Source organism: Vulpes vulpes, chromosome 15, assembly GCF_048418805.1.
Source record: "Vulpes vulpes isolate BD-2025 chromosome 15, VulVul3, whole genome shotgun sequence".
In the NCBI taxonomy this organism is placed as follows: Eukaryota; Metazoa; Chordata; class Mammalia; order Carnivora; family Canidae; genus Vulpes; species Vulpes vulpes.
The window spans coordinates 70,751,229-70,778,551 of NC_132794.1; the positions used below are offsets into that span (position 1 = coordinate 70,751,229).

General features: G+C 54.6%; 1 protein-coding gene across 1 annotated transcript in view; it reads left to right on the top strand.

The window, feature by feature from the left end:
- Positions 1-1,440: 1,440 nt before the first annotated feature.
- The window catches only part of SMAD6 (SMAD family member 6), a 74,989-nt gene continuing 49,106 nt past the window's right edge, over positions 1,441-27,323 (top strand). Inside the window, exons 1-3 of the mRNA XM_072738886.1 lie at positions 1,441-2,403; positions 10,037-10,093; positions 13,819-13,896. Coding sequence (XP_072594987.1) covers positions 1,584-2,403; positions 10,037-10,093; positions 13,819-13,896 — 955 coding nt within the window. The 5' untranslated portion in view covers positions 1,441-1,583. The remainder of the gene's footprint in view (positions 2,404-10,036; positions 10,094-13,818; positions 13,897-27,323) is intronic.

Sequence of the window (27,323 nt, forward strand, 5' to 3'; positions counted from 1 at the left end):
GAGGATCCCGTTACCCCAACAAATCCGCCTCCCCCCTTCTCCCCAGGGACTCCAGCCGGGAAGGCACTCACGCACACCCATTTTTTTTTTTTTTTATTAGCCTTCCCGGGGATGGGGGTTTGCACCAACTCTAAAGTGCAATGCGTGTTTGCAAGTTTGCGCACACGCCAGGGAGAGGCGAAGCGCCGCGTTTGCATCCAAGCCTCAGTGGGTCCACGGAGCCCTCGCGCCGCTTGCCCGTGGTTTGTGTAACTCGCGCGCGCGCGCGTGTGTGTGTGTGTGTGCGCGCGCGCGGGCGTGTGCGGGTGCTCGCTTGTATCCGTGCCTGCGGCGCAACGCGGGCCCCGAAGCGGGCGGTGGGCGCTGTCGGGCTCGGGGCGGGGGTGCCGGGGCGAGCGTGGGGCGGGAGCCCGGGCTCGGCCCGCCCCGGGAGCCGGCCCCTCGGAGCCTCGGGCCCTGCAATGGGACGTGTTCTCCTTTAAGAGTTAAGAAACTTGAAACCTTGTTTGCGCAACAATCAGCGCCGCGGAGCCGCCAAAGTGTCTAGACTGGCATATGATGGGAGGCAGCCAATGACTCCGCGGCGCTCCTCCGGGGGCCCTCAGTGTGCGTTTGAGGAGAACAAAAAAGAGAGAGAGCCGAGCGGGGGAGCGAGCGAGAGAGCCGAGCCGAGAGAAAGAGCCGCCGGGCGCTGCCTCGCCAGACCTCGCAGGGACCGCGGGGCCACCGGGAGGCACTTTTTGTGGAGGGGGGAGGGGGCCGACCTCTGCAGCCGCGGCGCCCCGGGCGTCCGAGCGCAGCGTGGGGCGGGCTGCGACCTCTGCCTCGGTGGATTGCATTTTTAATTAAGGATCCCCAACAGCTCTTTGGGATTTTTACAGTCTCCACTCATGTGTTGACAACCCGCGTTCAGGAGAAACTTGCTCCAAGTGCATCTAGCGCCTGGGACCTGAGACGGAGTTGGCTTTCCGTGCATGCAATTCCAGGATTTTGGTTTTTGTTTGGGGTTTCTTTTTTCTTTCTTTTTCTTTTTTTCTTTTTTTCCTCCCCCTTCCTTTTTGCAGGGAGTAAGAAGGAGGCGGAGGGTATCAACAAGCCTGCCTTTCGGCTCCTGCAGGAAGAGCCCATGTAGTTAAGCGCTTGGGTTTCCAAGGCAGGGCTGCCCCGACACCTCGGGGGCGTTCGGCGCGGGCGCTTTGTGCTCATGGACCAGCCGCGCAACTTCTGAAGGCTCGCCGGCCCATGCCGGGTCTTTCCGGGGCGCGGCGCCGCCTGCAGTCCCCCCTCCAGCGCCGGGGCTGGAGTTGCTGAGCAGCCGGGCCGCCGGGGTCCATGTAGCCGCTGGCCCAGCGCGGACTGCGGCTCGGCGCGCGCGCGTCCCCCGCCGTCCCGGCCCGGCGAGCTCCCTCATGTTGCAGCCCTGCGGCGCCCCTTCGACGACCGGCTGTGCGCGACCTGCACGGCGCCCGGCGGCGGAGCTTCATGTGGGGCTGCGGCCCGCGCAGCCGGCGCCTCGCTGACCGAACGGACCACCGGTGACCGGAGACCGCCTGCCCCCCTCCCCCGGCGCCAAAGGATATCGTATGTTCAGGTCCAAACGCTCGGGGCTGGTGCGGCGACTTTGGCGGAGTCGTGTGGTCCCCGACCGGGAGGAAGGCGGCGGCGGCGGCGGCGGCGGCGGCGGCGGCGAGGATGGGAGCTCGGGCGGCCGCGCTGAGCCGGCCCCGCGGGCACGAGAAGGCGCGGGCGGCGGCCGCTGCGAGGTCCGCGCGGTAGCCCCGCGGCGGCCCCGGGACGCGGCGGGACAGCGAGGCGCCCAGGGCGCGGGGAGGCGCCGGCGCGCAGGGGGGCCCCCGAGGCCCCTGTCCGAGCCGGGGGCCGGCGCCGGGGGCTCCCCGCGGGACGCGGCGGAGCCGGGAGGCCCGGGCTGGCTGCCCGAGAGCGACTGCGAGACGGTGACCTGCTGCCTCTTCTCGGAGCGGGACGCCGCGGGCGCGCCGCGGGACGCCGCCGCGCCCCCGCCCGGGGCGGCCCCGGAGGCGGCGGGCGGCGGGCGGAGCCGCGAAGCCCGCTCGCGGCTGCTGCTGCTCGAGCAGGAGCTCAAGACGGTCACGTACTCGCTGCTGAAGCGGCTCAAGGAGCGCTCGCTGGACACGCTGCTGGAGGCGGTGGAGTCCCGCGGCGGCGTGCCGGGCGGCTGCGTGCTGGTGCCGCGCGCCGACCTCCGCCTGGGCGGGCAGCCCGCGCCGCCGCAGCTGCTGCTCGGCCGCCTCTTCCGCTGGCCCGACCTGCAGCACGCCGTGGAGCTGAAGCCCCTGTGCGGCTGCCACAGCTTCGCCGCCGCCGCCGACGGCCCCACCGTGTGCTGCAACCCCTACCACTTCAGCCGGCTCTGCGGGCCAGGTGAGCGCGCGCCCGCGGGGGGCTCCCCTCCGCTGCGGGACCCCGCGGGGCTGCCGAGCTGCGGCTGCACCCGTCTGCCCCACCCCCGCCCTCCACCCGCGCGGGCTGGGCTCCCGGAGCGCGGGGACCCCGGGGGCAGGCGCCTCGCCCCGGCGCCCACCCTGGGAAGCGCGTCTCGGGGCACCTTCCCGAGGCTCCTGCAAACCTAACAGGGTCCGCGTTGGCGTTCCCTCCGCGGCCTCAGGGGTCTCATGTAGGCCGTGGAGGAGGAGGGCAGGCCTGGGAGAAGCCGCACACGAGTGTCATCCAACCGCGCCCCCCCCCCACGCCCCACGCCCGCCGGGTTTACCCCCAGCCTGTGCCCAGGCCTGTAGCATTTTGTACACCTATGCTCCTACCTATGCTGTACCTTCCTATATCCAGGTAGATACAAGTTGTGAAATTGGGCGTAGACAGTTCATGGCTAGAGTCAGAAGTGTCCATAAATTGCCACACTGGTTCCTTTGTATAGTCTGGAGCAATGCTCTCTCCAAGTGGAGACCACCTTCTTGCCCTGCCTGGTTGCTCCCAGCATCCCTTGGGTGTCAAATGTCAGCCCCCCACTCCCCCCTCCCCTCCTCCCCATCATTGTCAGTTCTGTGTCCAGTCTTTCTGGAGTTGAGGGTCCTGGAGGTGTCCCGAGGTGGAGGAGGGGAGGAAGCCAGGTATTTTATTTACCTCTGAGAACTGCCTCCCTTCTTTGTTCTCTTCCTGGGATTTCCCGCACCACACCCCACCCCCAGCCCTGCTTACCTGAGTGGGCCGGGAGTTATGGAGCAGAGATGAGGACAGGTGGAGGCTTCTGGCCGGCCAGAAGCGTGCAGTTCCCTTGCTCTGACCTCTGTACTGCAGGGCTCACACATTTCAGGCTGTGGCATCCTAGGGGTGTATGTACCTTAGGTGGCATTGGGGGTCCTTCGGCAGTGGTGGGGCTGCTGGAAGATTAAAGGCTGTTGGGACTGGAAGGGCTCTGAGTTCCTGTAGCTCTGTCCTCTCTGGAGAGTCAGCATCCAGCCTCATGGCGCGGACAGGGTCAGATCACAGATCTCCAGACTCCCAGTAGGGAAGGGGCAGCAGGCTCAGGATTTGTGTCGGATGTCTTGTTCACATGTGGGTAGTGGCTGGAGGAAGGTGTCTCCGTGGTTCCACTGATAGGGGGGGGCGGTGGGCAGCTATGGGAGAAGCAGCACTGATCTGGCTGCCCTGGTCCCCACGTGGTCACTCCAGGCCTGATTCGAGGGCTCTTGGCAGAACCTGACCCGTGGTCCATGGTAGGCTTTCTGTGCCCCCTTTTCCTCTTCCAGACAGCTTCTCCTGGAAGTGGCTTCCTTCTCACCCATCTCTCACCCTGTCTCCTCCCTCACTCTGGGGACGGGGGTCCTGTTTCTGGTTGCCTGTCCCTGGTCCTTTTTGCTGAGCGGGAGAGAATTGGTGGCACCCACGTTGCGCTGTTAGCAGGTGCTGGCAGGTACTTTTCTCTCTTACCAGATCAGTCTTTCCACAAATATTTGTTGAGCACTTACTCTGTGCCAGGCACCATGCTGGGTGCTATAGCGGGGAGAGTGGAAATATGAGTAGGATCCATGCCCTTAAGAAACATAATCCCCCCCCCCCCCCCCCCCCCCCGGGGGAGACGGGGCAGAGATGGGGGAAGAAGGGCCAGGTCATTGGGTCTGAACTCTCAGAGTGCTGTGGGATGTGTAGGTAACAGGATCCCCTCCAGGAGCTCCATAGCTCTCTCTGGAGACAGCTTTGGAGGATGGGTTGTGGAGGTGGGCAAGGAGCAGGAGGAGGAGAGAGCCAGCTGCGAGTCGAGGTGCCAGGCACGCTCAGGTGTGGGAGCATGAAGGGATGCACCCCGCCCCTGCAGGCTTAGAAGTCTACTTAGGTGGTGGTTTGAGTTCGGCACTTGGGTGGCTACCGGTTGAGGGGTGAACTGCGATGGCACGGTTCTTCCCCACGGCCCAGGTCCTAGGCTCTCTAGTAAGCCTGACCTTGGATGAGTAATCTCTGCTCACAGTCTCCCTGCTGGTTAGTGGGTGGCTCTAGGAACAGTCCCCACATCTAATTCTAGAGGGAGCATCGGCACTTGATTCCTCTCCTCCTCCCAAAAGGAGGCACTGTTGCAGGGGCTGTGTCTGTCCTCCTGCCTCTTGGCCAGCCCTCTCCTCCCTCTCCCCATTCAGGCCACCCTGGAGGCAGTTGGGAGAACTGATGGTCTGGGAAGAGTTTTCAGTAGGCGCCAGGTTGACCCTCTTGCTTCATCCCCTGCCCGATGGCTTGGGCCGCTGGGACTGAGCGCTGGGGAGCCCTTTGCTGCCCACCCCACCCCTGCTGCCTGGCCGCCAGCCTGGCTCCTAGAGCTGGGCGGGTGCATAGCTGGAGCTCAGCCGTGCGCATCCTGATAAGGAGACTGCTCCTTCCAGGACTCTGGGGGAAGAGGGCTGGGGCAGTGGGGCGGGCAGTCGGGCAGGCAGGCAGGCAGACAGATGACGGACAGACACACTCATGGAGACCAGGCACATGGCTGGAGAGTACACTGGACAACCTAGCAGGCCAACCGAGGGGCGCCCACCAGTCACCCCGGTGCCCACCTGACCCCCACAGGGAGCTCAGGTGGCAGGAGGCCCCTTTCTGGGCAGTGCTGACCCCTGCTGCTCCCATCCATCAGCTTGCTTTGGGACTTTGGGGCCCGTTCCCTTCTCTGGGCCTCTTTTCCCATGTGTAAAGTGAAGGGGTGGACAGACTCCCTGGGGTTGGATGGGCAGATTCCAGGTGAGGCAGGCCTGCCTCCCCTCCCCTGCCCTCTCTCCCACACTTGTCTCAGAAAGTAGGGGTCCTCCCTCCAGGTCAGACTCTGTCCTGCACCTCCGCTTCCGTGGGAGTCAGACCCCCAGCTCTCCTTCCCTTTGGTGTGTCTTTCTGTCCCGGGAGAAGCCAGTTCGCTGAGCTCCGTGCCTATGTGGACGGAAATGTGGAGAAATACTTTAATCACAGTTCTAACCTGTGTTTATACAGCTCCTTTCTCCTGAAAGTATCCATTAACTTTGGAATAAATCTCCTGCTCTTTGCTCCACCACTTTTTTTTTCTGTAATTATATTCAGTAAATTACTATTATCCAAATTGCGCCAGGGAAAGAGACAGAGCGAGAGAGAGAGAGAGAGAGAGAGAGAGAGAGAGAGAGAGAACTTCTAAACGACTGGAGGAGGCCGCCTAGGAAAACACAGGGTTCCCAGGCCAGGACTATAGGAATTAGAATGGGCTAAAAAGTTTTCCTTTTATTTGGCCTGGCATTATCCCTTTGAAATGAGATCAATTTCAAGTTGGGCTTCCAAGCCCCTGCCCCGCCCCTCTGGCGGCCCCTCGGCCCGCCCGCCCTGCTCCTCGGAGCTCCTCCTTGGAGGTGAGGAAGGGGTGATAATGTGCAGTTTGCCTCTTGCTGGCGCCAGCCGGCTGCGCTGTTTATCTGGCTGCCGGGGGAATCTGGGCAATTAGGCTCAGCCGGCCTTAAAGCGCCAGGAGCTCCTTTTCTGAGGCTCCCATCCCCGGCTGGAGGTTGAGCCTTCGGGTTCTGGGGAACAGAGGGGACAGGCGCTTGGGAGGCCCCCTCCCCACCTACAGCCACCCCTGGGAGGGTGGCAACTGAGAGGCCCCGGGGGAGGCCTGTGGATCCTTTCCTAAGGGAAGATGCTGGGCTGCAGAGATGAGAGTGGAAGGCATTGTCCCAAACCGAAACATTCCCAGGCACGGGGAGAGGCTGGGAACTCTTCTGGCTTTAACGTTAGGGTCTAGATCCCTAAAGGCTAAGTACCCCCCAGGGGCTCACCAGAGGCCGTCTGGACTGAGCCGAGCTGAGCACTAACCTTCTGGTACACTCGGCCCCTGGCTGACTGCTCTTCACTTCTAAAGGAAGTTGGAGGAGATTCTTGAAGTTGATGCCTGAGGCTCGAGTGTCTGATGCCTGTCTGTCTGTTTGTCTGTTTCTCTCGTCCATGTCTTTCAGAGGGGCCCGCGAGGCTCTAGGAGCTTTCCCCTTCAAGTTTAGAGCATCTGAGTTATTACTAAAAAATCAATACAACTTCTGCAAGCACGAAGGTAGCTAGCTTCTAAGAGGGGAGTGGATAGAGTGCACTCTTCTGACCTTCTGTCTCCCACTTGAGCACCCTCCTTGCCCAGCTGAGTGAGGGACCTAGGGGCTCCTCTCTCCCAGAGCAGTGGCGCCTGGGAGTGTGGGAGTGAAGTGGATGTGCCCGTTAAAGGTCGCCCAGTACTATTTGGAGCAGCATTATTCCTAATAGACCCTAATAGACCCCAAACGGAAAAAGCCCAAATGTCCAGTAGCTGCTGGCTGGCTAACCGAATGTGGTATATCCATACAACGGAATATCATCCAGTCATTAAAAAGTGCCGTGAGTGCTGCTGCACAGACGAGCCTTGAAAGCATTACACCGAGTGAAAGAAGCCAGACTCAAAGGGCCACATGCTATTATGTGAACCTATTTGTGTGGACTGTCCAGAGTAGATAAACCTATAGAGACTGAGGGTAGATTTGTGGTTGCCTAGGGTTTGGGGTTTGAAGGAATAGGGACCCTCTGCTACTGGGTCAGGGCTTCTCTGGGGTGAGGGAAATGCCCAGTAATTACATGATGGTGTTGGTCTCACAATGCTGAATATATATACTAAAACCCACTGAATTGTACACTCTAAAACTGTGAGCCTTAGGGTATGTGAATGAGAACCCAGTTGTTTGAAAAAAGGTAACTCAGTGCTGATCCCCAAATGGCCTCTCCCTTTGTTTAGCAGAAGTGAGACGACATCCTCTGCCTCCCCATTTGGCCGTGGATGGGTCCTTTACCTGGGCGGACCTCAGGTCCCCTGCCAGTTCAAAAGAGCTTCTGAGCCGGGTGACCGCGTGACGTTATCAATCCCTGGGTCTGGGAGTGGGGGTTTGTAGGCCTTCATACTTTTTAACTTGCCCAGGATGGAATTTAGTATTTGGCTTCCAGCCTCTGAAGTTATTTCCCAGTTCTGTGTGAACCATCCTGCTGCAGCAAGTGGGGGCCCGGTCAGGTCCCTCCTAAAAACTCTGAAGTTCCTCACTAGCTGGCGTGATGGACGTTTCAGTATATAGGTTTGCTTTCTGCCTCATTCGCATGAGGATGCACCCCTCCCGGGAGTGGCCAGGGGTGGTGGGAGACTCGAGTGGCTCCTTCAAGAAGGGAGTTCAATAGCCCTTCTGCCCTCCCGCCTCCACGTTTTGGGTCCCAGATAAACAGCCCCTGGGAGAAATGACAGCGGCCTGACTCCAGCCGCCACTGCCCACGGCTGCCAAATTTCACTTTTGGGGGGCAGATCTGGGCGGGCAATTGTCCAGAGCTTCCCACCGCGTGTGGCCTGAGCCGCAGCCAATCAGATTTTTCAAAAGGAGCCCTAACACAGGCCTTCTGATAAGTGAGTGGGAGAGTGGAAAGGGCATGAGGCCGGGGATCAGGAGACCTGGCTTCTGGCTGTAGCTCCTGGCTCTGCCACCAGTTTGCTGTGTGTCCCTGAGGGAGTCCCCTCCACTGGCCCGACCTCTGTGTTCACTACACGGCCTCAATTCTCTTTCCCCTGTGGGGCTCTAGCCCTACTTGCATCTTGCCTCTTGTCCTTAGAGGCTGGTCCTCACTCAAGTCTGGTCTCTAGCCCCTGCAAGGCCTGAGGACCAGTGGGCAAAGTGGCTCCTACTTGTTGTGGGGTCCCCTTTGGGTCACCCCTTTCAGCCACTAGGGCCTTGCCTTCCACACCTTTGTCTACAGAGGCCCCCACCTCTCCATTATCTTGGTCACCATTGTCTTTGTCCGCAGATGTTTACTGAGCACTTTTGGTATACGTGATGTACTGGGTCCAGCTGGGCCGAAGGGATGTGATTCGGGGTGCCTCTTGTTGCCTGTGTCTTTGGGATGTAGAGCCAGAGTCAGGCCAGGGCCTAAATTCCAGTTCCACCATGAATGATTGGATGGGGGTTGGGTGGGGACACCAGGCAGGTCAGTTTTCTCATCTGTAAAATGGGAATAATAATGACCATCTGACTTATTTTCGAGAAAGGATGAAATAAGAATAGGTGCCCATAAGCCTGATTAACCATGCTGTTCCTAAGATCCAAAAGAATAAAATCACTTACAATACTTGAAGTTGAAAATGTCCAGCATGGAGAAAGACACAGGGTAGGCATTCAGCAAATGTTTGCTTCTCTCCCAGTGGCTATTCCATGATTCACTTTTCCTTCTCCCAAACTCCTGTCCACAAAAGATTCCCTGTTTTTCGACCTCAGAGCCTTGACTTTGTTGAAATAATTTCAGGCTGGAAAAGCTGGGTGGGGAAGAAGTGAAGCTGCATTGGGTGTATGGAGCAAAACAAATGTGCCTACAACTAATTGTGCCTTATTATAATTGCGAAAAACACTTATTACCCCTTGTGTCATTACTGATACCTGCCTAATAATAGTTATTACCACTTTACTACCACTGAGAGTTTGTTTTAGTTTGCGATTTGATGGTGTTTAGTTTCATTTAGGGAAAATGAAGGGTCATTTCATTCATGCAAATTGTTACTTAGTTTAGCAAATTGTTACTTCCCCTAAAGCAAGAGGCTAAGGAATTCTTCTGAAGACAAAATATATGTTTTTAAGGAGGAGTATTTTAGGCAAATGAAAGGAAACTAAAAGAAAAACACCGTAGACAACGAAGAATCACAGAGGGTCTGAGCTGGGGGAGGCCATGGAGAGCTTGTGGTCCACCCTGTCTCTTTAGAAGGGGGAAGACTGAGGCTGAGAGCTGGCTGGAAGTGACTGGCCTAAGGTCTCCCGTCTGGGAGGGAAGCTGGGTTGACTTCCTGGGTTCTCGCCAGTCTCGCCCTCCTCCCTGCCCGAAGAATGTCACTTGTAATGCAGCTGATTTGGAAAGGAGCTCCTGCATCTCTCACACTCAGTTCTGATTAGAGCTGCCAAATTTAGCAAATAAAAGGACAGAATGCCTAGTTGAAGCTGCATTGCTGGTGAGCAGCCCATAATTTTTTAGTATAAGTATGTCCCAAATAGTGCAAGGGACATACATACACTGAAAATTACGCCACGTATATCCAAACTTCAGATTTAACCGGGCATCCTGCGTTTTATCAGGCAGCGCTAGCTTGGACTTGCCCTGCACCGACGTTGCATTTGTTATAATAACAACAGTTAACTGTTTGTGCAAGTACTTTTCTGGAGTACCAAGAGCCATCTTCCGTATATCGTCTCCATCTGCCCTCCTGGCAAACTTGTGAGGTCTTTATGATTATCATCCTTATTTTAGAGCTGAGAAGAGAGACCGGCTCAGAGAAGTGAAGTAACTTGCCTGAGGTCACACAGCCAAAGGTGGCAGAGGAGGGATTAAGTCTGGGTCTGAACCTCAAGCCTGTGGCCCTTCCTGCTGGGCAGCAGAGGTGGTGGGAGACAAGAGTTTCCTGGGGGCTGGGTTTATTAGTTGAGGACACCAATAATCAAAGGCTGGCTGAACCCCCAGGTATGAAGTTCCCCTGCCCCAGCCGTGACATGTTGTGTCTCCTGTCTTCCAGAATCACCACCACCCCCCTATTCTCGGCTGTCTCCTCGCGACGAGTACAAGCCACTGGGTAAGTGTGTCCTCTTCTCAGTCCAGGGTCCCAGCCTCACTGCTGAGGGGCTGGCGGGGAGGTGGGGGCGAGCAGCAGGCTTGGCTGCCTTTGAGATGGGGCGAAGTTTTCCAAACACACCTACAGTTGGGCCAAAGCAGACCCAGGCTCTGCAGCGGGCTATTTACATCTTGAAATTCCTCCGCTCATCATTAACCTCTCTATGACCTTTAAACATGGGCCTGCGGGAGATGAATGAGTTTTGGCTTAAGCACCTCATTGGAGATGGGTTGGTGTTTCTCCCTTTTATTCTCTCCTTCCCCCAGCCCTTGGTCGGTTCTCCTTTAGCTTGCGGTAATTAGCACTGTGACATTATAGGTAGAGCATGGTGTCACTGTTGAGAGGAGTGGTGTGTCCCCCCCCCCCCCCCCCCCCATTTAAAGCCAAGATGTTCACCTGGGAGGAAGCAACAGTGGGGACTGTGGAGGAAGCCTGTGTATTGGTGCAGAGAGCCCCTGCCATAGTCCGTCCCCAGGTGAGCTCAGTGGAGGCAGTGATGTCGCTTTAGGCAGGCCTGGTTCGGAGGCAGAATGTGTTTTCTGGAAAACGTTGGGGCTCGATGAGCAGCTCCTATCCTGGAGTAGACAAAGCATGCGGTTTTACAAATAGCGATGGCTTGTTTTCTGGCCCTGCTGTAGCCTCCAGTGGAGGATCCCAGGGGTGGGGCGAGGCAGTTTGGCTTTACTAGTACCAGGAGAGCCACTTCGTGACCCAGGCAGTTCCCGTGGGATTCAAACTCTTCAAAGTCCGATAGCACGGCAGTGATGCTAATACATTCCACCAAGTGACCACAAGAAGTGGGTTTTGTTTTGTTTTGGGTAAAGGCTTCTTCCCAGTAGCCTGTGTCAGCATCATCTGGGAGGTCACTTCCAAGTGTCACAGACTCTCAGGCATCCAGGCCCCCTCTGGGGAGTCAGAAGTGCCCACCGGGGCCCTTCGGGAGTTTGACCTCTTCCGTCTAGGAGGACAGAGGCTGTAGCATGACGGCGTGTGAGTCAGTGGTCTAATGATGGCGATCCCCTCATTGTTTCTCCCCATGGCTGGTCATCCCCTGGTCGGAGGAGCTTTATTTAGTTCTCCAGGGAACCAGAGAGGTCATCTGGTGGGACCCTGGCACTTCAGAGAGGAGGAATCTGGCTGAGGGATGGAAGGGGGCCCCCCAGCTAACGAGCGGCAGCGTTGAGGTAGAAACCCACGAGCAGCCCCCCTATTCAGCTAGGCCATCCTGCATCCCTCCCTCCTGGGCCTGTTTCAGCATCTCCCAAGTCAATATAATTGCACTAGTTGCTTAGAAAATCCCTAGTTCCATTGGCGGGGCAATCCCCAAATGTTCTTAGTAAATGTAACCCCTCGGTTTAAATGTCAAGGATCAGTGCCCCAAGGAATAGCAGGTCAGCCTCTGATAAAGCAGCAAAAATCAGGACACCGCCTGGCCCTGCAGAGCGACCATTTGGAAATCAACAGTTATCCTGGTTATTTTACAAACGGGACAACTGAGGCCTAGAAAGAGGAAGTGACAACTTGCCGGTGGTCATACAACTCAGGAGTCTGCACGCTCCAGCCCACCATCTGTTTTTGAATGGCTCGTGAGCTAAGGATGGTTTGTACTTTTTTAGATGGTTAAAAAAAAAAAATCAAGAGAATACTATTTCCTGATTCGTGTGAAGATTATATGACATTTCAAGTTTAGCATCCGTACATAAAGAGTCCTGCTGGAACATAGCCGTGTTCACCCATTTCCATATTGTTTCTGGCTGCTTCTATATGATAGTGACACAGTTGAGTAGCTGTAACAGAGATTGTGTGGCTCGCCAGGCTGAAAATTTTATTTACTGTGGGGCCCTTTGCAGGAAAGGTTGGTGAGTCCTGGTTTTTATGACTGATGGCAGACATGGGACTCAAACCTGGGCCTCCAGCTTCCAGACAGTGTCCCTCCTTGGGGTGGAGCAGTGATCAAGGTTGGGAGTGTTTTTCTCCACCAGCCACTGCGGTGCTTCTGAGGTCAGGGCTTCACTAGAAGCAGTAAATGGGAGAGTTTGGAAGAATGCACACCTGAAAGGTGGAAGCCGTTCCCACTCCCGGGACCCTCCCAAGCTGTCCATGTTGGCTCTCTAGTGGTTCCCTTAGAAATAAGGTTCAGCGTGTGATGTTGCTACTTTAAACAAGAAATGGCAGCAAGACTCAGGATGCTGAACACTCTGGGAACATTAGATATGAAAAGCAAAACTCTTAAGTTCCCACTTGGGCATGGTGGGTATTATTTTTATTTTAAGGAGATTTTTCGATCTGTCCTTATTTCCCTCCTAACACGTTTTACCAGCAGATAACTTTTTTGTGCCCTGATAAATAGTCCGAGCTATTTTCTGTATTATTTTCTTTTCCTTGCATTGTTGCTTTTTCATAAACAAAAAGTCAGTTCGCTTCTAAGCCTCTGTGATCACATGAGACCGAAAAACAAAATAAAACCGAGAACACCCAGTCAGCATCTGGCAAGTGGGAAACAAAAAACAAAACAAAACATAACAAAACCCCAAATTGGTTAATGTTTCATCTTCCCGTTCCCCAAACCTTGTGGTAGAAGGGGGAAAAAAATCCTGCAGGATTGAACAGAATTCTAGCTTGCCAGGGCCTTGGCTAATAGTTTCTGTCCTAGGAATCCGCAGCTTGGAGTGGCTCTCCTGAGCCAGGTGGGACCAGCTGAGCCAGACCTGGGCTGAGCTGGGTAAGAAGGTGACGAGCTGTCAGCCTCACAGGACATGCCTAATGACTCTTTCATACGGATGACAGCCCGTGGCTGGTAGCTGAGGAAAAATTTTGCAAGTCCACCTGCCCAGAAAGGCATTGGCTTATCTGAGTAGCAGCTCAGAGAAAACGTGCAAGAGTGTTTCCTTTCCCCATCTCAGTGCCCTGCAGACAGGGGAAAACAAATTCCCCTGTGCATTATCATGCCATTTGAAGTACTTAAAATGACTTATAAAAAAAAATAAAAAAAATAAAGAACACCTAAAAAATAAAAGAAGAAGAAAAAAAACCAGTCCAGGCATTTGAAAGTTGCTCTGTGAGTAGGTTTGGATATTATGGAGTGGAGGAGGGAAGAGGGAAAAAAGTTAATCTGGGAGCAAATGCTTGAGCCCTTAATTAGAGGGGTGTAAGCAGGATAGAGGAGGATGGCTGTTAACTTGTTAAAACAGAGCTTCCCCAGCTCCAGCAGGAGGAAGGAAGGAAGGATGGAAAGAAGGAAGGAAGGAAGCAAGCAAGCAAGAAGGAACAACTTTAAGAATTTTAATGGTTGTAATTAAGCACAGCAACTATGAATTGTTTAGGGGCTTAATTTATCCTTACCCGTGGAGGCTCCAAGTTGCTACTTGCTCAGTCCCCTGAACTTGGGTTATTTCTGTGGTCAGGGTAGTTGAGACTTTTTCAGGTGCCAAGGCTGCAGGAGTCAGCATTTTCCAGAGAAGTTCCAGGGCTGGCTGGCCTGGTCTCCTCATGGGATGAGGTTATGGAGTGGCATCAGAAAGTGGGAAGGGACATGTTACCCTTTGCAAGCACCCGCGTGCGGACACATGTGCACACGTCCGTGCCCATGTGCACGCACACACATAGACACACACAGATGCACAAGAAGGAAGAAAAGAGAGGAGCGCCCCACAGCCAACTAAGTTGTCTTTCTCTTTCCTCCATAGATCTCTCTGATTCCACATTGTCTTACACTGAAACGGAGGCCACCAACTCCCTCATCACCGCCCCGGGTGAATTCTCAGGTTGGCATTTCTGTCCTTGCATGCTGCTGTGTGTTGAACTTCACAGAGGGGATGGGGGTGGGGTGGGGGGCTTGATGGAGGCCGTTTTGGATTCCTCCCTCTTTTTCTTTCCCCCTTTCCTCCCACCTCTTGAAAGGGAAGACTCATAGTCTTTGTCGCCGGCATCGTTGGGGTTAAGGACCATCTGTACAAATGAGATCTAAAGATGGTCACTTTGAAAGTGCCTGTTTCCCCATATGTTCACCTGTTGTCTCCCCTTGGCTCTCGTGGAACAGGGGAAAGCCCAGCACAACTCTCCATCCCTCATTTTAGCATGGGGAGCCTCTTCTCCCAGCTGCTGAGATGCCACAACATGCATGTTTGTATACATTTATGATGTGGGTTTCTACTCCTGTCTCCTCTCTGGGAAAGGCTGGACGGAGAGGGTCAGAAGAGGGGAAATGGAGCGGGTTGAATGAGCTTGGGGGAGGATCTGGTAAGTGAGGAGTTCTCCAAAGGCTGGTGGTCTCCATGCTGCTCCCTGAGCAGTGGATACTGGGCTAGGAAGCAGTGAGAACCCCAGTTTGGAGTCCCCCAACCCGCTACAATGAAGAGGTGGCCATAGGGATCCTCACGTTCCTGGGAAAACCTAAACCAAGCTTTCCTTAAGAAATGAGAGGTTGGTGGTGACTTGGGGGCGTCGAGGGCCAGGAGGGACTCTGGTGCCCAGGTCTCTGGGACCCTTTGGGAGTGTGGTGGATGGGTGTGCTCTGAAGATAGCTGGGGCTCGTGGCCTGGGTCTGGGCTGCATGGCGTGACAGCCATTTGGGCCGCAGCTGCTTCCCCAAGTGGGCATGGCTGGCTCTCCGCGTGAAGGCCTCTGTTTGTGTGCATCTGAGCTGTCCTTCCCCCGTGCTCGTGGCATAACAGCAACAGCAGTGACATAGCTGTTTATGGAGTGTTTCCTGTGGGCCACATCCTCTGCTCAGGCCCCTGTACCTGCGTCATCTTACAATAGCAGTAAAGTATGACCCAGGTCACATAGCAGCAGAGCCGTGCGTCACGATGCCACTGTGCTCCTGGCTGCTGTTCGTACAACGTATCCTACAAGGGCTGAATGTACCTCCAATTCCTCTGTCCTCTGTATGAAGTTCAGTCATTCTTGTCATCCCCTCCCTGTGACCATAAGGGGGACGCAATGCTGGCTGCGTGCGGCTGCCTGGCCACTTCCCCTGTCTGACCCCTTCCCCGTTCATTCTGTATTCCCCCACAACCATAGGAGATCGAAGATTCTAGGAAAACGAGAAGCTGGAGCAGAAGGTGACTTGCCCAGGGTCACACAGTAGGGCTCGTGGCACAGATGGTACCGGCATCCTGGTCTTCTGGGTTCCCCTTGCCTTCTGGTCTCTGGGGGCTCCTCAGATGAGGGTTCTCTTCTCTGTGCCTTTTGGCTTCTACTTGGTTATAATGCCTTTCCCTGAAAGACCTTACCAGATGAGCATAAGAAGTCAACATCTGAATCCATTCTTTTTCTTCTGTACTTGTGTGGAAGGAAGCCACATGTAATTTTGAAGCAAGAGATTTAGCAGTGTTTCTGAATGCTTGATTCTGTGCCCCAGCCAACCCTCAGAATGTATTCAATTTAGGTGGATTGCATTGGCATGGGTAGCCTGGATGGATGGGTGATTTTTTGACATCCCCCGCCCCCCTCCCACCCCAGTAATGGTGGAAACTCCCATTTGCCGAGGTGCTTTAGAGCTCCAGGTTCTGGGGTCTGTTCACAGATATAGTCTCTTTTGATCTCTGTCTTCCCAGAGCTTGGCCTGATGTGTGGCTCAGGCAGGAAGCAGCAGACCCCAGAGCACCTACAAGAACCAGGAGAGAGCACCCTCTGGGGGGGCGTCTCCAGGGCCCCTGTGTCTGGGATGACCACCCAATCATCCCTGAACACTGTGATACTGGCTCGAGAGCAGACCCCTGCTGCTCCTTACTGTGGACGAGAGCTGCATGGTCCACATGAGAAAATGTGCTGCCTGGTGGCTTCAAATTCTCAGGGGCTAAGGGAACTGGGAAGGAAGTTTGGAGTTTGTAGTGTGGGGATGGGAGGATCAAATGGGGTTGCTGGGTGTTGGTCTGAGTTCGAGGTTGTTTGTCTCAGGAGGTGAGTGGAGCATTCCTCACGTGGTCGCCCAGGTACCTGCCAGGGATATCATGCATCTCCTCCCATTCTGGGGGCTCGCGCTGTTCGGCTTTTCCAGCTTGTTCGTGCTGTGGGAATCTGAGGGCCCATGGATTGACACTGCCCTTGCCTCCTGGGAGCTCATAGGGGTTATGATGGCATCACCCTGGAGGACAGGCCCAGGGAGGGAGGCCCTGCAGGGTGAGGAGAAGGCCCAGTGGGGTGACAGGTCTCAGGATGAAGGCAGGAGTCATCCGGCTAGGATGGAATGCAGGGCTTGCCCAAGGGCAGTGCAGGAGGTGAGGTTAGAAAGCTGACGGACAGAATGTGTTGGGCCAGGCCAGCCTGTTTGATGTTCAAGGACAGATAATAATGCTGCTGCTGACAACAGTTGACATTTATTGACACTCATTACTTAGCACTTTGCTAAGAGCTAGTCATCCTCCATTTCATTGACTCCTTATTGCAACGCAGTGAGACAGCTATGACTCCCCCTGTTTTATAGGTGGGGAAACTGAGGCTCACTGCTGGGCCAGCTGCCCAAATTCCTGAATTATAAGTGGCAGGCTCCAGGCCGGGAGCTTGAGCGGTGTGACTGCCCAGCCCTCCTGCCCTGAGGGTCCTGCCTGGCATTCCACAGCTAGGATTCCCATCCCCTTTGCTGAGACATACCCTGCCAGGGACGGGGGGAGGGGGGCACAAGGGAGTGTGATCAAAAAGATCCCGGGGACAGCCTGGCCCTGTTTTAGAACCGGGGATAGGGGTTGCAGGGGTAGCGAGAGGCCTAGAGCTCTGTGCTCCTTGTCACCACTGGACAAACCCTGCAGACTACCCAGAGGCCACAGCGGCCAGCTGCCCCAGCCCCTCTGTCTCCCTGAGTCCTGGCAGGCTGCTGCTGCTGCTGCTGAGAGGCTGGCCCCTCACCTGAGCAGGACGTCTGCAGCCCCAGGACAGAGACCCATCTTATCTGCCTTACACCACGGCAGTCCAGTGCCCAGCGTGGAGCTGCTTTTATCCAGCTCCAGGGTTGCTGTTTCACTTTCTTGGCTGTTGTTGGGCCACTTTTGGGGGGTGGTGGGCATTGTGAGGGACAGTCATAGCCAGGGCAAGGAAGGACACGTGGGTGGCAGGGTTGGGGGGATGGCAGGAGAGACTTTCTAGTTGTGGCTCTCTGCTGAGTGGTTAACAGGACACTCTCATCTGATCTGTTTATCAGCTCCTAAGGTGCATGTTTCCTGCTAAACAGATGACCAAAGCTCACAGGGGACAAGTGACTCCACCACGATTTCTCAGTGACGGGTAGACACAGAGTTTCTGCTAGATCTAAAGACTCTGATGCCCAGAGTCTTGAAGGCCTAGAAATCCCTTTTGGGGTGCCTTCAGATGCTTGACACCCTGGGTTCCTTGCCTAACTCAGGGCCTGGGTGCTGCCTCTGCCTATCTAAAGTCCCCTCAGGCTATCCACCCCACCCACACACCGCCCCAGGCATAACCTATAGTTTCTCTCATTCCCTTGATTTCAGTTTAGTTTGGGGAGGACAACAAGGTTAGCTAGTTAAATTCATACTAAGGTGTGAATGGCTGATTGACAACCCGTCTGGGCAATTTGAAGGTGACTATGCCATAATTGCAGGATAAAGGGCCACACAGGCATGGCCATTGTGAGGAGGGTTGAGGGAGGAGGGCAGGGATCTCTTGGCTCTTGACTGCTCTAGGCTAGAAGAACAGAATGAGCACCACACAAGGAGCATTATGCCCTGGGTGAGGAGGAGAAGCCAGATCAGACTCCGTGCTCGGTGCTGAGTGGGCGTTGGGCCATTTAAGGAGAGCCTGAAGTGCTGTGTTGCTGTAGAAGCCAGGCCTTCTTCACTCCAATGCCATGGGGCCCGGGGTGCAGCACTAGGCCAGCTTCTTCAGGGACCAGTGCCTCCCCTCTGGTGTCCTATTGCAGTGCCTATTGGGTAACTCTTTGAATGCTTTATTGAGCACCTACTGTACACTAGGTGCTGTGTAAGCTGCCAGGCACAGGGACCGAGCTGTCCCTTCACTGACCTTGGATGTGTGTACTGGTATTTCGGTCGTCAGAGCATGCTGCGTCAGTGAGAGCGAGCCCCCTCATTTTAAAGAGGGGGAGGCCCAGCGAAGGAAGGGGGCTATGTGGGATCCTGTGGGGGTTGGGAGCTCAGCTGCATGTGGGTGCCTTTCCTCTACCAATCAGAACGTAAGCTTCTCGAGGGCACACCGCTCATTCTCTAGGATTCCTGCATTCTGTAGATTGACAGAGTTTGGGAGCAGAAGTTCAGAGAGGTTAGAAGAGTGGCTGAGGGCCGCACTGCAGGCATAAGCAAGTATGGTCACAGTCCCGGTGGGGCTGCACTGCTCAAACACCTGCCTCCTTTCATCTCCGTGGTCTCGGGAGAGGTACCCTTTGGGGTCAGTGCGGTCGATGCTCCTTGTCAGCGCCGACGAAAGCTGGGGGAGGAGCACGTTGGCACAGTGCTGGTTCCTGCGCCTTCCTCCTTCTCAGGCCCAAGGTGCTCTCCTTGGATACTCCCATCTAATAGACTCTAGAGCTGCTTGTTCGCCAAGGTGCCCCATTCAGGTCAGGCTGTCTGTGCTGAGCCTCTGTAGCCTAATCGGCTGAAGAGCATGGGCTGTGCACCCCTGGGGCCCTGGGTTCAAGTCCCAGCTGTGCCCTTCCTTCCCTAGTTGTGAGACTTTGGTGGCAGGCACTTAACCGCTATGAGATGATGCCTGTGAATCAGCCAAGGCTTGGCACGATGGCTTATGGTAGATGTGGCCATGACAGCGTGGCAGCTGCTGTGCTTACAGCTCGAAGCACAGATAAAAAAATGACATTATCTCCATTCTCGCGGTACTCAGATAGGTGAAGACATGGTAATAGTAAGAAGTGGTAGAAGAGGCAGTCTAGGGGAAGAAGAGATTAGTGATTGACCTTTGGTGTGGTAGGGAGGCAGTCCCGGAAGTCTTCCTGGAAGAGGTGATACCCAAGTTGGGTTTTATGGGATAAATAGGAGTCTACAAAAGAGACGATTTGAGGGGAGTAGACGTGTTCCAGGTAGAAGAAATAGGAGGTGCCAAGGTCTGGAGGTGTGAAAACAGCTTCATGCCGAAAAAGCAAAGAATTAAGAGAGGTTAGGAAGCAAAGCCTGTGTGACAGTTAGAGCCTGGGTGACATTGCTGTCCTATGATAGTGCTCATTGCCCATAGGTCTAGGGGTGCTGCGTGCCAAGTGAGTGGTTTAGGAGGGATTGTGGAGGGTGGGGGAGTTTTAGCTGCAAAGAGGGTTTTACTTGGCTTTGGGAAGCAGGAAGGAAGTCTTACCTGGAGTTCGAGGCAGATGGTACCCTGACAGAGTTAGACTTGAACCCACATTGGTTCAAGTGGGGACAGATTCAGAGCTGGCTTTTGGATCAAGTGGTCCACACTTGCCCTGCCTACCCCGCAGGTCAGGCTCCGACCTGGAGGTGGTGGGCCAGGACTGACGCTGGACTCCCGGGTCAGGACCACCTTGCCATCTCCAATTCAGAAGTGGCCCCGGACTCCTTGCCTTCTCCCAGGGCAGGGTTGGGGAGAAGGACATTCACCTCTGAGTTCAACGTGGGCAGCATTTGAAACTTGTATCAAGCCTCTTTCATGTGTGTGTGTGTGTGTTTTTTTTTTAAGATTTTATTTATTTATTCATGAGATACACAGAGAGATGGAGAGAGAGGCAGAGACACAGGCAGAGAGAGAAGAAGCAGGCTCCACGCAGGGAGCCTGACGTGGGACTCGATCCAGGGACTCCAGGATCATGCCCTGGGCCGAGGCAGGTGCTAAACCGCTGAGCCACCCCAGGGATCCCTCTTTCATGTGTTTTTGTTAGTTTTGACCAACCAACCAAAGTGGGGAGGGGAAAGCTGCCTTCTCTCCTTCAAAACTCCTGGGTGTGTCACAAAAGGACCCATTCTTGGGTGTTATTCTGTATGTTGGTAAATTGAACACCAATAAAAATTAATTTATTAAAAAAAAAAAAAAGGACCCATTCTTCCTGGGCTGGTTGTTTGGCACTGGAGTAGAGGTGGCGACGGGTGAAGGGCAGCAGTGACAGAGGTGCCTGCAGCAGCCCTGGAGGACCAGGCAGCTGTGGAGGGGTCCGGCCAACCTGGTTTGCCAAGAAGCAGTGTAGGATGGTGAGCAGCACGCTGGAGTGGCTTCCAGGCTTGGCTTTGAGCTTTATCCAGTGGTGTGATCGGGGGCAAGCACCTCACCTCTTGTCTCAGTTTGCTCAGCTGTATATTGGGCCACTGATCTCAGGGGCTCCTTGGTAATGATGTGTTCCAGGCAGAGAGTACCTGCTCCAGGGCCACAAGGGGTTGTGAATGGAGCTGGGGCTTCCGGCCTGCAGTATCTTAGCTTCCCATCATTGGCCCAAAGCTACTGTGCCTGGGACAAGGCCATGCAGAAGCCATGCAGAGGGAGGGGCTCAGTGTCCTCCAGGCTTTGGAGCACTAAAGCTCAGGGACTGGAGTAGGGGTCCACTTGACTGATGAAGAATCCGAGGCCCATAGAGGGCAGCCGATGTGCCCAAGATCACACAGCTTTTATATCCTCTGGGATCCCTGACAAAGGACCTCAGGGCCAGTGTGTTTCCTGATGCTGGGCTTTGGGATGACAAGTCAAAATATTGAACATTTATTAAGAACCTACTGCAGGTGATATAAAGCGAAGAAAGCCTGGACCTTCCCCTTTAGGATCTAACAGTTTAGAAGGAAAGGTAGACAGTAAGTAAAGAATGCTGAATGATTACGTGTCCTCAGTGCTGTGGAGATGTGGGCAAGGCTCAGCACCAGCACAGAAACGAGGGCAGGGGATGCTGTTGGGGTGGGGACGGGGTGTTCAGGGAAAGCATCAAGGAGAAAGTGATCCCGGGTTGGGTTTTGTAGGGTGGGTAGGAGTTCACCAAGAAGACAGCAGGATATAGACAGCCTGTCAGATAGAAGGAACAGCTCAGGCAGAGGCAAGGAGGTACGCAGTAGTCTGTGTGTTCTGAATTTGTGGCTAGAATATGTGAGAGATGGGGGGAATAGGGAAAGATGAATCCAAAGAGATTGTCATGAATCTGGAAGAATGGACTGGAACAGAGGGACTGTGATCATTGGGATCAGAGGAACCCCGGGATATACTGGATCCTGAAGGGGCCCTGGACCTTGTCTGGCATCCAGCGTGGGGCTTAGCCCATAGCCAGAGGTCACTGTAGAATGAATGAATGAAGGAAGGAAGGAAGGAATGTTTTGGTTTTGGTTTTTAGGTGTGTGTGTGTTTGTTTTCCCCCCCGCCTGGGACAAAGAGATCCAGAGTGAGGGAGAACACATAAGATCCTAACACACATTTGAGAATCACAGTTAACGCCGAGCTCTGTGCCAGGCTCTCTCTAAGTGCCATGTATGCATTCATTCATGGAATCCTCCCAACAGCTCTGTGAGGTAGCGACTTTTGTTAGCCAAATTACAGAAGTCACTGAGGCTCAGAGAGGTTATCCAGCTAGGAAACAATAGAAGTGGCGATCAGGCCCCTGCTGGGCTCCCCACCTCTGGCACGGCTCCCCCTGCCCCCTGGAAGATGCAGGACTGACATAATTCTTGCTTCTCTTGGCACATCTGTGCCCACGGGTACCTGAGATTTGGCATGAACAACTATCCCCAGGTCCCAGAGCCGCTCGGCTCATCGGATGGTTGCCGGATGAATAAAAGAATGATGAGTGGTATGGCGGGTGGATGGGTTTTTGAGGGGTGTTGTGGAGTCAAAGGGGCATCCTCTTCCCATCCAGGGTGGTTTGGCTCGAGCTGGAGGCAGCCAGCACCCCCCACCCCTTCCTATACCTCAAGCGGCCTGTGTCTCTGGGAGAACCAGCAGGTTTTCTGAGCAGATCTGAAATTCAGAAAATGCACTTGGTTGCATCCAGCCTAATCACAACCATCTGTGTGCCGGGCTCTGTGGCTCGCCCTCCTCCTGTCCCCCTGGCACGCTTTCCCTGGGCGTCTGTAACAATCGGGAGCCGCACTCGAAAGTTTCCTTGTCAGGGTAGAGTGGTTGTTGCCAAGAGCTCCTTCTTTGATGCAGAAAATATATCCTGAAGGTACTTTGTCAGATGTTTTTATACTAAACATTCTCCCTCCATGGCCCTTGGCTGCCAAGGGAAGTGGAGATGCATCGCTCTCCTGGTTGCTCTTTGTGGAAAGAATTCCTGGTGTTTATGGGCCCTTTCCCCACACCACCCCAGTCAGAGCCTGGCACCCTTGGCCAGTGAGGGGAAGGCCTTGGGGGTGGCATCCCTGCAGAGCAGAGGCTGCCCTGGCCTGAGGGCGGGATGCTACCCTCACCCTGTGGTGGAAGCTCCTGGGTTTGGCAAAACAGAGGTCTCCTGTCTGGAGGAGGGATCAAAGCTACTGCCCCAGACTGCAAGGTGAATCATTGCCAGGACTTTAATTGATCTTTAAAGGGAGAGGTAGGAGCTCAGAGATGGGAGCCTGGAAACCATTTTAATCTCGGAGTTGTCCAGGGTTGTGCCAGCGTGGGACAGAGCTGGGGGGAAGCGGCTGGGCTTTGGGCCTTCTGTGCCAGCTGGGGGAGAAGGCGGGGAGGTGGGCTTCAGCACACAGCCTGGGCTCCCAGCTGGGGCAGAGAGCACCTGTTCTAACGCCGGCCCTGGCCCCTTGGGCTGAGTGGGCTGAAGCAGGGGCACCCAGAGGCACCTCCGTAGACAGGCTGTCTGCATCAGGAAGTCCCAGGCCGTGTCTCTCTCCCCCTCTGACTGTCTCTGCTTACCTTCCTCCGTCCTCTCGTCCGCTGCCTTACATCTGGCACCAAGAAGATATGCTCCCCAGCTGCCGTGAGGCTGTGTGGTCTTCTGCAAAGCATGCATCTGCTCTGGGCCCTAGGGTCTGCCCTGCTAGGCTGAGGAGTGTGAAGGGCCCTTCCAACCCACCCCCAGGGTTGCAGGAAGAAGAGGGGACCCTTTATAAAGCAAGGACTCTAGGCTTCTCTCGGGGCAAATGCTGGGAGTAGGGTTTGGGGGGCTTGACTCTGTGCCTGGCTCAGGGCTGGTGTGCAGTTGGTACTGGGATTGTGTCTATGATTCACAGAAGGGCCCCCAGAGGGCTTAAAACAACAGAACAGGTTTCACAGGGATGCCGTGGTTTCTCCACACCCCTGGACTCACTCAGCTCATGTTGTCTGTCTCAGGCTCAAGGAAGCCCTGATTTGGGTTGGGGGAGCCCTGCTCTTTGACCTGAGAGAGGAGCCGAGGATGGCAGGGAGGACTCATCTCCTCCTTCCTGGCTGCTTAGCTGTGTCTTGGCTGCCCACCCTCTTCCTCATGGGGCAGAGGCCAGAGAGAGCCCCAGGGGCTTCCTTCTGAGTTTAAAGGTAGTGCCACACTGGTCTGGGGGCCAGGAGACCCAGCTCCCAGACCTGGCTCTGTCCCACATCTCTTGGTGGTCTCAAACAGCTTTGGCCTCTCCATCTGTAAAATGGGTCAGTTGGTATATCTCATTGGTCCTCGACCCTCTTTATGCATTAGAGTTCCCTGAGGAGGTTTTAAAAAGCCCAGACCCCCTTCCGGAATGGTCGGGGAGGGACAGGCCATCAGGATTTTTTAAAATTCCCCAGGTAATTCTAATATGCAGCCAGAGCTGAGAACCCAGTTCTAGGAGCGCCTGGGGGAGCTCAGTCAGTTAAGCATCTGCCTTCGGCTCAGGTCACGATCCCAGGGTCCTGGGATCAAGCCCCCACTTGGGCTCCCTGATCAGCTGGGCGTCTGCTTCTCCCTTTCCCTCTGCCCCTCCCTCTGCTTGTGCTCTCTCGCTCTCAAATAAGTAAATAAAATCTTAAAAACAAAACAAAACAAAAACCAAAAAACAAAAAAACGACCCCACAAAAGAACCCAGTTCTAGAGGGATCTAGAACATCCAGGCCATCTTCCCATCAAGGCAGAGCCTTTTTTTTTTTAAATTTATTTATTTATGATAGTCATCACAGAGAGAGAGAGAGAGAGAGAGAGAGAGAGAGAGAGAGAGGCAGAGGGAGAAGCAGGCTCCATTCAGGGAGCCTGATGTGAGATTCGATCCCGGGTCTCCAGGATCGCGCCCTGGGCCAAAGGCAGGCGCTAAACTGCTGCGCCACCCAGGGATCCCAAGGCAGAGCCTTTTCTATAGCAGGCCCCCAGCCTATACTTGATCACTTCTGGGGATGGCTACACATCTTAAAACAGGTGTTGTAACTTCCCGTTTTCAAGTAAGAAAACCGAGTGTGGGAGGTAGTTCCAGAGACTTGCTCAAGTCACTCAGCAGACGTTCGCTCAGCTGCTCCTTGAGGCTCGTGTAGTTTTCGTCTTCTGCAGTCAGGTGGGTTCTCTGATGGCTCAAGAAAGCTCGAGGCAGCCCCACCTCAGCCCCGCTGCCCTCCGTGTTGCCCTGACGCCTCCCTTGGTGTGAGTAGCTTTACTAAAAGGTAAAATGGGCCACTCAGCTCTGCGCAGGCCTGCTTCTGGACCTTGAAGCAAGGTGTGGAGTGAGGTGTGTCGATGATGGGATGCTTGGGGACCCAGCAGGCAGGGATGGAAAGCTCAGGCTTTGGGGCCAGACAGACCTGCAGTGTAAATCACTTAGCCTCCCTTTTGCAGCCTTACTCCACTTCTCACAAGTGGGCACCATGGAGATCTCATGTGTGTGGTGCCTGGTGCGTGTTTGGTGTTCCGTAGATGACAATGAGGTGCCCCGGTGACCGAGTACCAGCATGCAGGATAGGATTGCATGAAGGAGAAGGTACCCAAGGTGGGGCCTTCTCAGGAAACAGAGCCTAATTGGAAAGATTGGGGGGAAAATCACTTCCTAGAGAGGCAGGGTTAATGCTGTTTCCTAGGGGAACAGTGGAGGCTGGGAGATAGCAGCTGCCCAGGGTGGCTGCAGGGGATGCTGGGAGCGGAGCTGGGGCGAAGGTCAGATGGAGGGTTTCACCAGGCCACGGGGAAGAGGGCACCCCAGGTCACGGGGCTGATGAGCAGAGGCCAGGTGATGTCAAGATGCTTCTCTGGGAGTGGTCCTCGCGGAGCATTCGTAAGTGAGGCCCATGGCAGGCCCTTGACATCGCTTTGGGGATGGCCAGACTTTTCTCTGTGGTGGGCCATGGCTGGGTGCCCCAGATTGATTGATGGATGGATAGACTGTATCCTTTGAGGACGGGTTTGTATGGCCCAAGAGTGTAGAGTTTTGTTTGTGTAATGTAAACTTTTTATTGGTGTATATAATATGTGCGCGGAAAACCGCATATATCACAAGTGAACGGTTTTTCCAAACTGAGCATATTTGTGTTACTGTTGCCCAGATCAAGAAACATAACGTGACCTCAAAAGCTCCCTTTCATGTGCCTTTCCAGTCATTTCCCACCCCACCGCTTGCTCCGCATGGGTAACTGAGCTCTATTCTGACTTGGAATGGGCTAATTTTCCTGTTTCTGAAGCTGGCACAAATGGAAACCTATACTAAGGACTCTTCTTTTTTCTTTCTTTCTTTTTTTTTTTTAAATTGAGATATAATTGACATATAACATGGTATTGATTTTAGGTGTGTAGCATGGTTTTTGATGTATGCATGTATTAAGAAACAATCACCACGTAAATTTTGTTAACATTCCTAACCATGTAGTGACAATTTCTCTTTCTTGTGATGAGAACATCTAAGGTCTACCCCCTTAGCAACTTTCAAATATACAATCCAGTACTGTTAACAGCGTTGTACATTATATCCCCAGGAATATTTATCTCATGATGGAATTTTGTCCCTTTGGACCACTGCCCTCTACCCCTCTGCTTCTGGCAGTCACCAGCCCTGGGGGTTCTTTAATGCAGTAGAATGTTCCTGAGGCTCATCCGTATTGTTGTGAATACCTGCGAGCGCTCAGTCGTTGCTGAAGTAGTATTCCGTGGGCGCGTGCCATGGTTCTCCTAGGCTGATGTATCCATCTGGGTACTGATGGGCCCCTGGGCAGTTTCCAGTTTTTGGCTCCTACCCATGGCGTTACAATAAGTGGACATAAGGACATATCTAGCTGGGAGCAGAATTGCTGGGCTGGGCATTAAATGTGTGGTTAGCTTTATTCCATGCACTGCCCGGCTGTGGTTCCAAGACCATGGTGTTCAGTGAGAAATGCTTCTAGGATGAACAGTCGGTTCATCCCACCCATTTTACAGATGAGACCGGAGAGGGGCGGTGCCTGGCCTTGGCCACGCGGCTCCCAGTGGATTCAGGTCCCACACTCTACCTCCCCGCTTCACCCCTAAGGTAGGATTTTAGCTCCCTGCCCTTTCCAAAGGCCCTGGGCGGTGCACTCTGGGAAAAACAAAAAGGAGAAAAGAGGGAAAGGAAACCAAACATTGGAAAAGAAGTGTGTTTCCAATAAACTGGGCCTTTCACCAGTAGCCAAACTATTACATTCCTGTACCCCGGGAGCAGTCGGCCGGTTTTGCTGCTCTGGGCTGTAAATCTTGCTGGGCGTTGGGCTGGGACTCTCGCATCGTCCCCCGGACACACAGACAGGCAGTGTCCTTCGGGGCCTCGGATCCTGGGGCATCGGGGTGACATGTCGTTGTTTGCGCGGGCTGGCCGTGCCCCAGGGGGGGCTCTGGCAACCGGGGAGCCTAGCCCTTCTGAGGGAGCAGTGTGTGAGTTACCGTAAGAGATTTTCTCTGCCCGCCCACCCCCTCCCTTTCTTGGGTGCTTTGATGGGTTGGAGGTGTTTATAGGCTTGATTCATGACCGAGTTACCAGGGTTTTCCACGGAAATAACTTATTAAAGGGGCCGTGCACACTGCGACATTGAAGTCTGCAGAGGGGCGCGCATCAAAGGCGGCCCTCCAGAGCCAGGCAGTTCCACTGGCCGCTGCTCAGCCACGGCCCAGGAGGGGCAGGAGGGGGCTGGGCCTCGGCTGCAGGAAAAACACTTGGGCTTAAGAAAACACTCCCCAGACAAACCCAAATTCAGGTCCACGGAAAAAAAAAAAGAGGGGAAAGTGAAAGCCCAGCATTCCAGGCCAGCCCTCCATCGGACCCTCCTGCCCAGATGTGGGGACATATGTGGGTACCTGGCTGACGCATGGTGCCCAGACTTCTGCTATCATGCCTGCACCTCCCCTTGGCCCCAGGCTGTTGCTTGGAAGGCAGTGCCAAGGCGCAGGCTGCCTGCTGCCTTTTGCCAGGGATGGGTGGGGGAG